The sequence below is a fragment of the Bactrocera latifrons genome, unplaced genomic scaffold, assembly GCF_001853355.1.
Source record: "Bactrocera latifrons isolate USDA-ARS-PBARC rearing strain unplaced genomic scaffold, ASM185335v1 scaffold_9, whole genome shotgun sequence".
Lineage (NCBI taxonomy): Eukaryota > Metazoa > Arthropoda > Insecta > Diptera > Tephritidae > Bactrocera > Bactrocera latifrons.
This window is the reverse complement of record NW_017537600.1, coordinates 2,332,613-2,348,280: the sequence shown is the minus strand read 5'-3', so window position 1 is coordinate 2,348,280 and position 15,668 is coordinate 2,332,613. Positions and strand designations below refer to the sequence as shown.

The following is a 15,668-nucleotide window of genomic DNA, read 5'->3' as shown; positions in this document are numbered from 1 at the left end:
TTTTTTGACAATCTATTGTATAAATGATCAGTATATTGAGCTGAGTAGCCATGTTTGTCTGTCTGTCTGTCCATCTGTCTGTCTGCATACATGTATACGAACTAGTCCCTCAGTTTTTAAGATATCCTTTTAAAATTTTGCAAACGTCATTTTCTCTTCAAGAAGCTGCTCATTTGTCGGAACTGCCGATATCGGACCACTATAACATATAGATGCCATACAAACTGAACGATCGGAATCAAGTTACTATATGAAAAACTCTTTATTTGATGAGATATCTTAGTAAAATTTGGCGTGGATTATTCTCAAAGGTATCACTATAATGTAAGAATATATTGTTAGGATCAAACTACTATAGCATACAGCTGCCATACAAATTGACCGATCAAAATCAAGTTCTTGTATGGAAAAACCCCTTGCATGACGTGATATGTTCACGGTTATTGATACAGATTCATGCTCGTGGTTATAATTGAATGTTCGAACATATTTTTCAGATTGGATCACTATAGCATATACATATGTATATATATGTATGTCAAACCCAAAACCCAAAAGAAATATATAAGAAATGCACCTGTGAGCGGTGTTATAGATTTTTTCTTGTTCGTTATGCATGAAGTTACTTTAAAAAAGCTTCTAAAAGCTTCAACTAAATAATTCAAAAATCAAATTCATTGACAAGTGAGCGCTTTATTACTATTTCTACATATATTACCTTTCATTGTTGCTATTTTACTACAATGAAAACACGGTATATGCGCTTACTTATTGAAAATACAAATTTAAATGAACTAAAACAACCATAAAAGCAACGTCATAAAAAAAATATTTGTTTGGTTCCAGCACGTTTAAACAAGTTCTTTTCATTGAAAGAGAGAGAGAGAGAGAGAGCCCAAAAGTAACAAAATGTCACATTATTTGCGAAAGACTGCGGACAACGCGACAATCTGCTATTTGCATATCACTCATACGCCTAGTACGTACCACGTAGGCCCCGTATAGAATTTTTCAAAGAACTAAACAAATAGAAGCGCTTTTATCAAACTTAAAAGAGCAATTGATAAGCACGCTGATAACATAATGAAGAACAAAAACAATAACGCACTTGACAAACCGCATATTGCTGTTGTGGCTCCGAAAAGCTTTTTTGCGCTTTTACCAAAGCTTTAATATAAACCATAAAATCTGGCATATAAGTAAATATACACATATGATTGAATGTGGCGCTTTTTTTGTTTTAACTGAGCACTATCCGACATATGCGTGTCTCTTATCACCCCACTTGGCTATGTATGCGCGTACATATGTATATGTGTGTATTTGTGTGCAAGTTACGAGCACTTTCATGCCACCGCCTGCAAATGGGCGCGTGTATATTGACACTTGTACATCTACAATTAGTTTAGCTGAAGTAAAAAATTTACTTTTCAGTTACGTTTTAGTATTTATTACAGTTAAAACGGTGAAAAGGCGCGGAAAAAGTGCTCATTAAATTAAAGAAAAAATCATATATTTTATAATATATAGAGCGTGGATAGTTGGCGAAACTTCTAGTATTTGTATTTTTAAAGTGAAATAGCGTGAGTAAAGAGAGGAAACGCCTCACTGCTGCAGCGTGTGCTAAATGTGACAAGACATTGTTAATTTTCTTTTGTTTTTAACAGAAATTGAAATAGAAAAGGTGCTATGGACAAATAGAAAAAAATTTAACTAAATTATATGCAGGATTTATGATGAAAAAATTATAATAATTAATGAAAAAAATTAAATATATGTATATCGTCACAAAACAACGTATCATCAAAACAAAGGAAATTGAGTTTTCTATTGTTTTAGGTTCTCTATATCATATTATATATGTGTCAAAAAATTTTCAAATTACGCTGTGAGATATAACCAATGTTTAACCACTTTATTACCAATGTATAACCACTTTATAACCAATGTATAACCACTTTATAACCAATATATAACTTTTTTATAAGCTTTTTATAACCATTTTATAACCAAAACTAAAATTTTGTTTCAATGTGAGTGATTTCTATTACATCGCCTTTCCTTCCTCTGTCAACTTATGAAAAGTGACGTTATGTTATTTTGCATTTTAGGTGACGTTATATTCTATAGACTTGCAGCGAGCGCACTTAACCCAATTTTTTATTACATTTTATAATCTACAAATGCTCCTTAGTTTGGATATTTCGTTATATTAATATTAATATACATATATATTATTTATTTATTAGCATAAATAAAAAATAAATGAAGTTTGATTTGAAATACGAAAAGCTTTTTCAACTACCCAATATTTCGTTTGTTTAATATATTAAAAATTTGAACGAATATTTCACATATTTTTAGAGCTACAACCTTCTATAGTTGCTCAACTCAATCAGCACAATTAGTTTATCTTTAAAAATAGTTTCAAAACTACATTCTGCATATTGACTCGAAGACAAAACAACCAATCGCTTTTAATATATTTACTTCTGTTTACAACTGTCTTTGTTTAAGAAACTTCTAGTTCTCCGATTATGTGAATATCTAGTTTGTGACAGGACAAAAATCATCTCGTATACTCTAAATAACGCTCAGAAGAAATATCCTTTAAAATACTATATCAGCATGACAAGCTGAATCGCCATCTCCGATTGTCTGTCCGTCTGTCGGCATATACGCGGACTATTCCCTAAGTTTTATATAACAGGTCTATTGAAAAGCTTCGGGTCTGTCATAGTAAACAAATTGTTTTGGGCAAAAGTTGTTTTGTTTTTCTTTTATTTATTTATTTTTTTTTTTTTATTAAACATAGTTTCTTCAAGGGTGATGCACTAGTTATATCGGTTCTTCAACTTTTTGATACGATTTTTGTTAAACAATTTGTACATTTGTTTTGCCTCAAAATAGGTCTGAGAAATCATATGGTTTTTACTTCTAGTAGCGTCAATTACGCGTCAGACGGGGGACTTTTCAATTAATGATTATGTGATATGAAATTTTTCACACAAACTGAACAAATGGAAACATATCGTTTCCTTATATCGAAAGATTTTTCATTTGAGGAGATATCTTGAGCATTGATATTGAGCACGCGTTATTGCCTAAGGCAGTGGCACAATCTGAAATCTTTAATCTGTAATTTCTTACGAAATGTATTAGATCGGATTACCATCTCATATTCGTAGCTGTCATAAAAACTTATACTGATATCCACAGCCGATCAAAATAATTATTTTATGAAGTATTTTATCTCTGTCAAGGATAAATAACCTCGGTTCAACCGAAGTTAATGTTTTTTTTTCCTGTTTCTCAATCAATTCAACAGCGCTCCTCAATTATATTGCTAGTTAACTATTCTCAATCAGTAAAATATTAAATTTTTCATTCGTTAAACCGTCATGTCGCTAGCAAATACTGTGCCACATAACACTCATCACACCTAGTAGCATAGCGTACAATATTATGAAATTCAGTTAGCGTGTGCCCAAATAAATAATGTTTGAAATGTGTTATCTCAGAAGTATTAGGTCTATAATAACAACAATAACAAAAAACAACAAACAAATACAAAATATTAAAACATATTCACTGTTGCCAAAGAGAAGCTTTCGCAGCGTAAAGTTATATCAATGGGTAAATATTTTAGATGTTTGAGGTAATCAAAAAAAAAAAAAATTGTTTCTCAACTTTTTTTGCTTACAGCTAGAGATAAAGATAGCAACAGTAGTTATCACGCCACATACTTAAATTATCGCTTCTGTTTCAGTTATAGTGACTTTGTATGTATTTTTATAATCAGAAAGTCATTGAATTTCTTCGGTGAAACGCATATCAATTGTATTTTTTTATAAACTCAACAAGTTTAAACTCAATCTCTGTTATCAAAAAAATTAAATCGACACCATAAGCAAACAGAGTACAATATTTATAGCAAATAAGTGGGCATACTATTAGGCATTTAAATTTTCTACACTCCAATGTTTATCGATTCAAAAACAGCCGTCATGTTAAATACTTTTGATCAATTAGCAAATTTCCAAGGTTAGACGAATCGAAGACAGTTTTTATGAGAAGAATTAAGTTATAATTATGGGAATATGTTCACATAACAGATTAGTTGAACAGTCAACGGTTTTACACATAGATGGCGCTACTAGTATTAAATCCATATAATTTCTAGTTAGGCCGAACCTTCCAAAGGCGCGCAAATAAACTTTACAGCTCTTACGGTGAACAACGAAAAGCGCAAAAAAGTCCATAAAATAATTTTGGAAGAAACTTATCGTGTACATCATACGCACGAATATTTGGGTGCAAAATGGGCGCCGCGCGAGCTCACTTTTGTCCAACGACAACGACGAGCTAATGATTCGGAGCAGTTTAGAAATATTCAAGCGTAATAAACTCGAGCTTTTGCGTCGTTAAGTGACAATGAATGTAGCATGGATCTATCATTTCACACCGAAGTCCAATCGACAGTTATCCAAGTCTGCATGTGATAAACCCTTACCAAAACGAGGAGAAACTCAACATTAGGCTATGTTTATTGACTACTTGACTTGAAAAAGGAATGGGACTATACGTAGTATTATTGTACCGCTTGAATGGCTGGACTAAAACCGCGCTCTCAATAACCATTAGCTATTGAGGTCCACATCCAAACAATCAAATATTTGTTGCTTGAAAATCGCTGATTGACATTACATACCACTCCGATAGAGTTGGCTATAATTTTTCCTTGATCAAACTATTCGGAAAAATCACTATAGTAAATCACGTCATATTCCATTCGTGACCTTTTTTTCCAAAACTTTACTCATATCGTTCCGAATTCACTTGATTTGACTCCGTGCGACTTCTAGCTATGCAGCAAACTCGAAAGGTCAATGCGTGAACGCCATTTTAAGGAGATGAAAACCGAATCGAAGAAGGCCTTTTGAATTTTTCAATCGAAAGAACACTCTTTGGCATTTATATTTTGAAGATTATTTCTTTCAAATGTTGACCGTGGCTACACCGCAGACAGTCCATGTGAGTCCAATTTTCGGTGACTCGTTTGAGCATTTCAACTGGTAACTGGCGATATCCCCCGTGATGTTTTGCACCAAGTCCTGAATCGAAGGAGCATTGTTCTCATCGACTTTGAACTTTGTATGTATATCCCCACAGAAAAAGGTCTAAGGGTAAGATATCACATGATCTTGGTGATCAATCGATCGGTCCCAAATGTTCTCTCAATAAATCCATTGATTGAAGAAATATGTGGGAAGTGACGCCGTTTTGTTAAAACTAAATATTGCCGAGAACATGAGCTTCAATTTCGGGCATCAAACTGTTGATTATCATAGCGCGATGACGGTCGCCATTGACGGTTACTTTTTCACACGCATTATTTTTGAAGAAATATGGACCGATGGTTCCAACGGCCCACAAGCCACACAAAATCGTAATTTTTTCTGGATGAAATAGCAGCTCTTGAATCTCTTCACGTTGCTCTTCGTCTCAAACGTGGCAATTTTGCTTGTTTACGTATACATAGAGCCAGAAATGGGACTCATCGCTGAACAAAATTTGGCTCAAAAACGTCGAACCTTCTTGGAACTTTTCAAGAGGTCACAGAGCAAATCTTGGGAAGGTTACGCAGTTCCATTTATTGCACAAGCTATATTTTGTACGCTTTCAATTTAAGATATCAACTTAAACTGCGCCAAGTCGTTCCATACGTCAATCCGAGTTGCTGCGAACGGTGCCCAATTGACTCTACAAGGACTTCATGTACACTGTCAGCTACGACTGCTATATTTTCTTCACTGCATGCTGGATGTGATCTATTTGGTAGAATTTTATCCAAAAAGGAATGCTAGGTCTCCAGATGGCTGATGGTGCTGTAAATAATACGCTCAGTAAGACGAAAAAAGCTCTTTATTTCAGAGAACACAATGACAGACAATGAATTGTTTATAGTAAATCACAATGTAAAAGAGTAAGCGGTTTGTGATTAATTCAATCACTGTATTTCTTAAAATTTAGTATAGTCTTTTGACAATCAGATTGAAAGTAATTAAACTTTAATTAATTTTTTAGATATTCATCTAACTTTATATAGGAATTTAGTAAACATGGAAGAAAATTTTGATAGAGTATGTATATTCATCCAAACTCTCTTCCAAAAAGACATCCCAACATATACTAGAATCAGCTGTTGTCGTTGCCTTGGAAATCCCACGAAACCCCCGTAATCTCCCTGAAATAAAAATTCACGCTTAAATTCGCTACTGTTTTAATTTTTTTATAGCACATACTATATATGTAGTATATGTGCACTATATATGCTCAAACTTATTAATTAAACCTTAGACAATTATATCAAACACATGTGATAAAGCTTTAACAATATGTTATCACAAAAGCTGTGTAAGAGAACATTCCCTATTGAAAAATAGAAAATAGTGTCTAGCACAGAGCAGTCACGAGTGAGAGAGGGACGTAGAGCGATACAGAGAGGGCAGGAGAAAAGGAAATAGTGAGTAGTTAATGTAATGAAGAAGAGCAAAGGTTAGTTTGCTATAAATTGTTATCAGAAAATTTTTTATTGAATTAATCTCGTTCATATTTTATTACCTTTCTTTGTTCTTAGCCAATGACTATACATTAAACAATCGATTATTATTAGCACAAAAGAGAAAAGAACTATGAGTTTGAGTAGATTCTTACAAATAAAAATAGATAGCCAATTTTTCGTATTATTAGCTTATTTACATATCCATTGAGCGAGATATGGATCTCATCTTTGAACAAAATTATTTTCGAAAATGTCGGATCATCTTGAAACTTTTCAAGAGACCATAGAGCAAAGCGGTGAGACTTGAGAAGGTTGAGCGGCTTGAGCTCTTGTACAAGCTGTATTTTATGCGCTTTCAATTTAAGATCTCAAAGTAAAATGCGCCATATGATGTGTCAAAAAAAAAAGGCTATTGAAAAAACTACCTCTACTTGGATCACCCGTTAATGCAGTTGCAGTAAGTTGGATCTAAAGAAACTTCTTGCAGACGCGAAAGCTTTGGGAATTAGTCTCTCTAAGGGCGTAGAAGTCCCTCTTGACTTATCAAATAATCATCTATTCAAGTCGAAAATGATAATATTCTCTAAAAACATTAATAAAGTTTTAGTTAAGACTCCAGCTATGGATCTTCCTGTACTATACATATACAATCCGTTACATAACTTATAAGCGAAATTCATGCTATATTCTGTATGTGACATCGAAAAAGAGACTCGTCATGCTTAGCGAACATACTTAGTTTCATCATTTCTTACTTTCATTTTTATACTCTCGCAACAAAGTTGCTAAAGAGAGTATTATAGTTTTGTTCACATAACGGTTGTTTGTAAGTCCTAAAACTAAAAGAGTCAGATATAGGGTTACATGTACCAAAGTGATCAGGGTGACGAGTAGARTTGAAATCCGGATGTCTGTCTGTCCGTCTGTCCGACCGTCCGTGCAAGCTGTAACTTGAGTAAAAATTGAGATATATGATGAAACTTGGTACACCTATTTCTTGGCTCCATAAGAAGGTTAAGTTCGAAGATGGGCAAAATCGGCCCACTGCCACGCCCACAAAATGGCGGAAACCGAAAACCTATAAAATGTCATAACTAAGCCGTAAATAAAGATATTAAAATGAAATTTGGCACAAAGGATCGCACTATTGGAAAAGTGGGCGCGGCCCCGGCCCCTACTAACTTTTTTGTACACATCTCGAAAACTACTATAGCTATGTCAAGCAAACTGTATAGAGTCCTTTCCTTTAGGCATTTCCATATACAGTTCAAAAATGGAAGAAGTCGGACAATAACCACGCCCACCTCCCATACAAAGGTTATGTTGAAAATCACTAAAAGTGCGTTAACCGACTAATATAAAACGTCAGAAACACTAAATTTTACGGAAGAAGAGGAAGAGGTTCTTAACACCGTGCTGACATGTACCAAATATGGGTGAAATCGGTTCACAACCACGCCTGAAATCTCGATTATCACTTTATCATGCGACAGTATAAAATGTTCGGTGACACCCGAACTTAGACCTTCCTCACTTGTTTTTCTTTATTTTTCTTCTCCTTTTTCTTTGGACGAGGTGTTATGTTCCACAGTTCCATCTATTCTTTGCAAAGTTACACCAATTGTGTTTCTCAAGTACATACAGGTTTCTATACACTTGGTTCCACCATTAGATGTTTGGACGCCTTGGGAGCTTATCGCTGGAGCTTCGTTTTTTATGCGTACGAAATGGCCTAACCAGCTTACCTGCTCCAGAGTACAACCTTTTTAAGAAAAGTGACTATCCACTCATATAGCAGAGTGACGATACTAGCCTCGTTCAGGGCTGGGCAAAAAGTACCCAACCTCGCTATCAATAGCATCGAGTGGCTTTGTGATAAGAATAGTCTCAGCAGAATCGCAGAAAATTATAAAGTCGATAAATTGCAAGAGAAGGCACCCTAAAACCACTATAGGGATAATGGGAGCGGATTGGTATCCCATATTCTCTTGTGTTCTTTTACTAGATAGACTAGATAGAAGGGCTTCGGGGAAGCTTGGTCCACTCTGCGCCACCTTCGGGACATGCGCTGTAGCAAAAGTACTTTTGGCCCGCGATCGATCGCAACAGATAGCAGATCTCTTTGGCCTCAGTAAAGCTTGCCTCTACTTAATTAAGGGGCTTTTAACAGGTCATTGACCTATTGGCGTCCACGCAGTAAGGCTGAAAATCCAAACAGACGTCATCTTTGGAAGTAGTATTGAAAAAGATGAGGTAGAAACAACTCAACACTTCCTTCATGACTGTTCCGCGTATGAAAGGTCCAAACTGAAACACTTGAGTGTCTATACCTTTAGAAATTCCACCGAACTGGCGGGAATCGAAATAAAATGACTGTGCAAATTTATATTAACTACTAAGCGTTTCACTAATTTATAAGTTCGTACACAGGAGTTCTTCTTTGGCTTCAAAACAGACTACATAAAGCAGTCTACGTGCGATCTTTGTTCAGCTATCTAATCTAACCAGCACTTTCAAAACAATTCACTCGAAATCTCGAAGTACATACTCTTCTCGGTTCGTTTGACGTTTATGTTTCTGCGCCTTATATAGGAATAGACTCATATGAGACTCATAAATTATAATTTTTGTTCATCGAGAAAGGAATCTGTTTCACAATTGTCTACCGCTCCCAAAGCAATACCTGTTGGTAAGAGTTATCCTGCCCTTTATATTCAGGTCTGTCCTTGATCTCACGAACCGATTGTTGATCGGATTTTTTCTAGCTCCAAGATCGACAAGATCCTTCGCTCTTTCAGATTTTAATTGCCAACAATAAAATAATTTCGAAGATTTGACTTGTTCCCGTACATACCAGACCAACTGCCTTAGTTTCTTTTTCTGCCGTGATGCCTCTATTATTAAAGCTCATGATATCAAAGTCATCTGCGTTCCCCTGTAGCATTGTACTTGTAAAGTAAATGGGTGTCGAAACAAACAGGTCTTCTGTAATATCTCAAAATACATTTGCTCTTCTCTCTTTCCTTCTTTTCTACTTATCTTCGAAACAACAGAAGTTTGACGGCCACTTTTTCGATTTCCAAGTGGTTTTGTAATAAAAGTTTTTCCTTCTCTTCTTTATTTTTTATTCTTGCTTATGATGATTACACGTCCACAACTGATAATTTTGTTAAACTTAAAATATTCCCGGTATATACTTTTAGCTAAATTATTACCATTTCATAGTTTACCAACTTAACTGATCGAACTTTTTGAATGTTCATTAACTGTTATCTTATAATTGAACCATACACCTGTGTATATGTACAGTCATTTCAGGGGATTTCATTTTATTAGCGATAAAGTACTGTTTTATTATTTATAGTATACATGCATGAGAGTCTTTCAAGCTTGTGGGGCAAATGTTCTTTTTCAACACGCAATTCGTCAATAATTTCCGCTAGCTGTGTCCAATATGCCATGTCATATTCTTGTACACATTAGAATTACATATGACGGATTTAAGTTTTGTGTTTGAAACTACATTTAAAAACTTTATACAACGTCATACGGAAAACTGAGTGACTAGTTCACGTATATACGGAAAGGTTGATGGATAGACCAAAGAAACGGGACTAAATCGACTCAGCTCGTCAAGTTGATCGTTCAGAAATACTCTATAGAGTCTCTGACTGCTAGGAGTAAAGAACTTCGGATCAAACAGTTGAGGGTTTAAAAATATTAAAATTCCTTAAGTCGGTTGAGTTTTGATCTCCACTTTCATAAAGCTACCCAAATATGTTAACATGCGAGAACAAAGCTATGGTTACAGAACATAATCTTTCATGGGTTATTAAGACAACTGAATTAAGTGAATGTTAGGCAACCAAGTATAGCAAAGATTCGCCAAGAATAGTTATTGCAGAGATCCAAGTTAAATACCTTTAAATTAAAGTGTCTCTAAAAAGACAAAAAAATTGAGAAGGGTGATTCTCAAAATGTCTCATAAAGCATATTCTTCTGTCACGGCCGCAGTTGTTGATTCGTCAAAATGACGCATATATATTTTGGTCTCTAAATTATTGAAGACTTCAAAGGGTCTGTCACGAGATATATGTATGTATATAAGTACATATTGATTTCAACTCAAGACATTTAGAATTATCTAAAGTTTAGGCAATGTGATTGTAGTTTACATACATAAAAGTAACACCCGAATCTATGTAAATACCCTTCACTGCAAGTGATTCACACGGCGTCATAAAGCCAGGTGTTCATTCTGACTCACTGCCAATAAGATTAAGTATATCTAATGCATTAGAAACAAAAATAACGAAATATTTTATAGTTAATACAACGTAACAGGTGTATTACTCGTACTACCTGAACCGTTAAAAAGGAGGGCGTCCACATGTTTAAGAAAATTTAATAATTAAATTATTTTGGAAAAGAGTTGCCAACTGTTTAGCAAAATATAATGTACTCAAAGTTTTATGATGTACAATTTATTACATTAAGGGCGTCCAAGGTATGGAGGTTTAAATAAAATTTGTTTTAAATATTTTTGAGAGGAGTTGCCAACTTTTTAAAAATTAATATTTTGTATATTGCTATGAGAAACAAATTAATACAAAGAGTCATCAAATGGAAATGATTTCAGAAAACTTGACGATTAAAATATTTTTCGTAAGGGTTGGCAACTATTTAAAAATTTTAATATTTTTAAATCGACATAAAAAACAATTTAATGCAATCTGAGTATAGAACTGAAAAAATTAAATACGAAAGTATTTTTGAGAAGAGTTGCCAACTTTTTAAAAATTTAATATTTTCAATATTGTTATGAGAAACAAATTAATGCAAAGGGCATACAATTGAAGTATTTTCAGAGATTTTGAAATTTAAGTTATCTTTAGCAAGAGTTACCAACTATTTAAAAATTAATTTACGGTATTTATGTAAGTATAGAACTGAGACGGGTTTTAGAATAAATAATCTTAAAATTATTTTTTAGCAGAGATGCCATCTTTTTCAGAAAATTTAATGCAATCAAAGTACTAAGTATTTATTATATTATAGCTATCAAAGGGATACAGGTTAAAAAAAATTAAAAATTATAATAGAAGAGTTGCTAACTTTTTAAAAATGTAATGTTTTTTGTATTGGTGTGAGAAACAAATTAAAGTGAAACGATTTTAAAAAACTTAAAGTTTCAATTATTTTTCCGAAGAGTTGCCAACTATTTAAAAAAAAATTAAATTGCCAAATTTGTAAAAATTTTAATATTTTTAAATCGGCATAAGACACAGTTTACTACAATATAAGAACTGAGGCGGGATTAAAAAAAAATAATATTAAAATTATTTTCGGGAAGAGTTGCCAAAGTTCAACGCATTACTCGTGCTATGGTAATATGGTGTAAGTGTATTAAAGTATAATCAAAATATAAAAAAAAAATCTGCTTATTAGAATATGAGTTTCAAAAGGAAGAGTTTTAAGAGACCATACAAATATATTTTTTTTGAAAAGGGCTCCTATCTGTGCAAGTTTTTTATCTAAATAAATGGTTGAAATAAATAAAATATTAACAATAAACTAGTTAGGAGCAGGATGGCAGCCTTAATAAAATAAATTTAATAAAATAAAATCATTATTTGATTTATATAAATTGTATTGTGAAATCGATTTTATTTAGATCGTCGAAATAATAATTTTAATGCATTGAAAATTTGGTTGTGAAGTATGCTCATTTAGAATTCTAAAATTATGCCAATCAAACTTGAATATAGTAAATATTTATTAAAGAGAGAATGCCTATATTTCATCGACATGCACTCTCTCTAAAATAATTTATATAAATATGTACAAGTTCGTGTGGGATTTAATGATTTTTATCGATTTTCATGCTTCAAATGTATTAGCGCAGTTGTTACACAGTGCACTGTTGCCACCTGTCATGCTTCTGAATAATTAAGTAACCAATTGTAGTTCATTCTGCTTCAACCATTCAGGTGCAGATTTTTAAATATTTACCTTATTTCACAACGATTTGAACTCGTTGTACAAAATTTTAATATTCTTTACTGGTCGCTCGGCATGATTTTGTTATTAGGTTAACCATCAGAAGTGACTGCTCACACGGATAATAGCATTGCGTTTTCAAAGCAAGTTAAAGAATGACCTTAATGTAGAGCTCTTATGTATACTTGAACTTCAAACTAGAAAAAGGTTGTTCTTACAGAGTTGAAAGGAAACTATTTTCAGACTACTGTGTAGACTTTTCGGTAGGCTTATAATACATTATTAACAGAGAAACCTACCTATAGATTTATTTTTTAAAAAGTATATATATTATTACAAATAATTGCTCTCACTAGTCACAGTTGACTTCGAAGCTAAACAAGCTTTGCAGGTGTTTCCTTAGTAGAGCTTAATGAAAATTAGTATGGGTGTCAGCTGAGGGTTCGATAGACACCGCTTAATAGACATAATATATAATTCAAGTAAGTTTCGTTCAGAGAGAGTGGGAGAGATGTAAAGTCGGAGAGAAATGTGTAGATGTATGACAGATGTTCCTAAGAAATTTTAGTTTTAAGCTTCTTTATTCTTTTAAGAGGTTATATCATTTGCAAGACTGAAAAAAACGATTATTTTTTAATATTTTAAAGAAACATTTTGTTTAATTAATTCTTAAAAATATAATATAAATTGATAGAATTTAATGTATTTTTATAATATGTGTTTTTTTGTAATCTTCAATACTACTAATACCTCCGCCGAACTCTACAAGGACCTCCAAAAAGGTGGCTGGCGGTAATAAAGATTATGCCGCTTAAAATATTTCAAATTCAAAAGGCAAAAAAAGTAAAGTTATTACAATAGATCAATACAGGTAATAATCACAAGGCTAGTCGATATTTTCATCTCTGACAAAATGGCTGTCACAACCCCCTCAAGTTTAATTCAAACTCTGAAAAATTCCGATATAATATCAATAATAAAAATATGTTGGAAAGAGAGACGTTGATAATAGCCCTAACGTTGGTTACGGGTTTGAAACTTACATTACCGAAAAAAAATGAGAAAATGCAGTAGATTTCAACTCGATACGAACTTTTAAGAGCTGTCTATACATGATTCTGCTAGTAAGGAAACGCAATCAGAAATTTGTATCATAAAATCTGGAAAATACGCTGGACGCGGAAGCAATTCTAAACCCAATTCATGTGTGGTGAAACAGCATTTTCTTTTTCCTTAAATGCTGTCGCTTTTCTAAGATTTCGACGATCCGATAACGTATTAGTCGCTGTTGATGATCCCTCCTCCTTTCGCACGCATCCCAAAAGACAGACGCCATAACCTCACCAGCCTTCTGTTGAGTTTTTCGAGGCTTTGGAGAGGATTCAGCGCGTGCAATTCAGTCAGATGACTCTCGATTAGACTTCGGTATGAAATGACAGAGCTAAGTGTCATCCACAGCTACGGTGCTCATTTCACCACGTCTGTACTTACTATCAACAACACCAACACTTGATGGTTGATTTTTCTGGAACAATGTCCAAAAACTCGTCAGCTAGACAAGTTTTTGCTTCAACTGTTTTCTTTTCTCTTCAAAAAATAGTATCTATCAACACGCGAATTTGATTTTTATTCATTTTCTCACAATAACGGAAGTTACTAAACTAAAAATAATATAATTCACAAACTATTTAGCCGAGAGCTATCAAATTTATACATGCGCCTATTGAGGGATAGGACTAACTATGGATTTAGTTCCAGTGCCACCATCTATGTATGTGTTAGGCCGGGAACTTTTCAACTGAAGACTTGTTACTACTAATTAAGAGGTAGTAATAACCAATTCGGTTTTATATGGTACTAAATTTCAAGGAAAAGAAATTTTAACTAAGCCTGTTGGTATTTCACAACAGTTACAAATATTATTTCCAACATTTTAGTAAATACTATCTATATATATGAGGCATTTTAACACAATTGTAATTTCTGCGAAGTCTTCATAATAACATATTTTTTATTATTTACATGCAATATTTACAGAATGCAGTTTTATGACACCACACTATCTAATCGTGAAACTGATAATCAGTCTACAAATCCTTGACCATATGAACAGCACTGAAAAAATGCCAAAACAATTGCAACCATGGCAATAAACCGTTAAATGATACCACAGATAGTAATGATAACTATGGATAGATTCAAAAATTCACTACATATTGTCGCTGAACCAAAATCACAAGTTTGAAAGTAGGAGTGAGAGCGCTGCAATGAAAGAGTGAGTGAGTGAGTGTAAGAGTGAGAGCTGTGCTCATACAGTGGTGTAGAATAGTAGCTATCATTATTGATTGCGTTTATAAAATGTATTCTTACCATTGAACTACGATAAGTATTTATGGCAAATAAATTACTTTTGCTTTGTTTGAAGATTATAAAAAATTGTTTGTATATAGATTGATAAACGAAATTCCACTTAAGTGAATTTCAGCGAAATGATGTGTTGTTAGTATCTGATAATAAGTCGGTGCAAGTTGAATAAACGAAATTTAGCACACGCGTTCAGCACAAAAGTGACGAAATAAACGAAGAATAATAATAATTTCAATATTTTTATAAAATAAATTCTTTTAATATATTTTAGTTAAAGTAAAGTTGCGGTATAACACGGCAAAATGTCATTACTGACGGGTAGCGCGAATACTATCAAGTATGTGCTCTTTGGATTCAATTTGATATTCCTGGTAAGTTTGAAAAAAAAAATTTAAGATTAAAAAAAATATATAACAAAAAAATGTAATACATATTATGGAAAATAAAGCGTTTGCGTAAATAAAGTTAAATTAACTAAAAATTAATGAAATAAAGCTGATTTAAAATTATATGATAAATAACAATTAGTGAATAAGCTTTCACACTATAGCCTAAGCTAACTGAATGATCGAAATCAACTACTTTTTCGTTAAAAGTCAACAAAACCAATCTAAATTTATGAAATTCTTTGTGTTTAAATTCTATTCAAAATAATTTTTCACAGAAAAATAATAATTATAATATTATTAATCGTCAACACTCTAGTAATCTTAATTTGGTTAATAAAAGCAGGAAT

The 15,668-nt window shown here is 33.0% G+C and overlaps 1 protein-coding gene across 2 annotated transcripts in view; it reads left to right on the top strand.

Annotated features, from left to right (window-relative positions):
- Window positions 1–1,429: 1,429 nt before the first annotated feature.
- Window positions 1,430–15,668, top strand: part of LOC108977445 (CD63 antigen) — an 18,879-nt gene continuing 4,640 nt past the window's right edge. The window contains exons 1-2 of one of the 2 annotated variants that reach the window (XM_018947132.1): window positions 1,430–1,583; window positions 15,204–15,303. In XM_018947132.1, the coding sequence (XP_018802677.1) occupies window positions 15,235–15,303 (69 nt within the window). In that variant the 5' untranslated portion in view covers window positions 1,430–1,583; window positions 15,204–15,234. Of the gene's footprint in view, window positions 1,584–15,068; window positions 15,304–15,668 lie in introns of those variants that run through there. The other variant, XM_018947131.1, reaches the window with a different exon arrangement.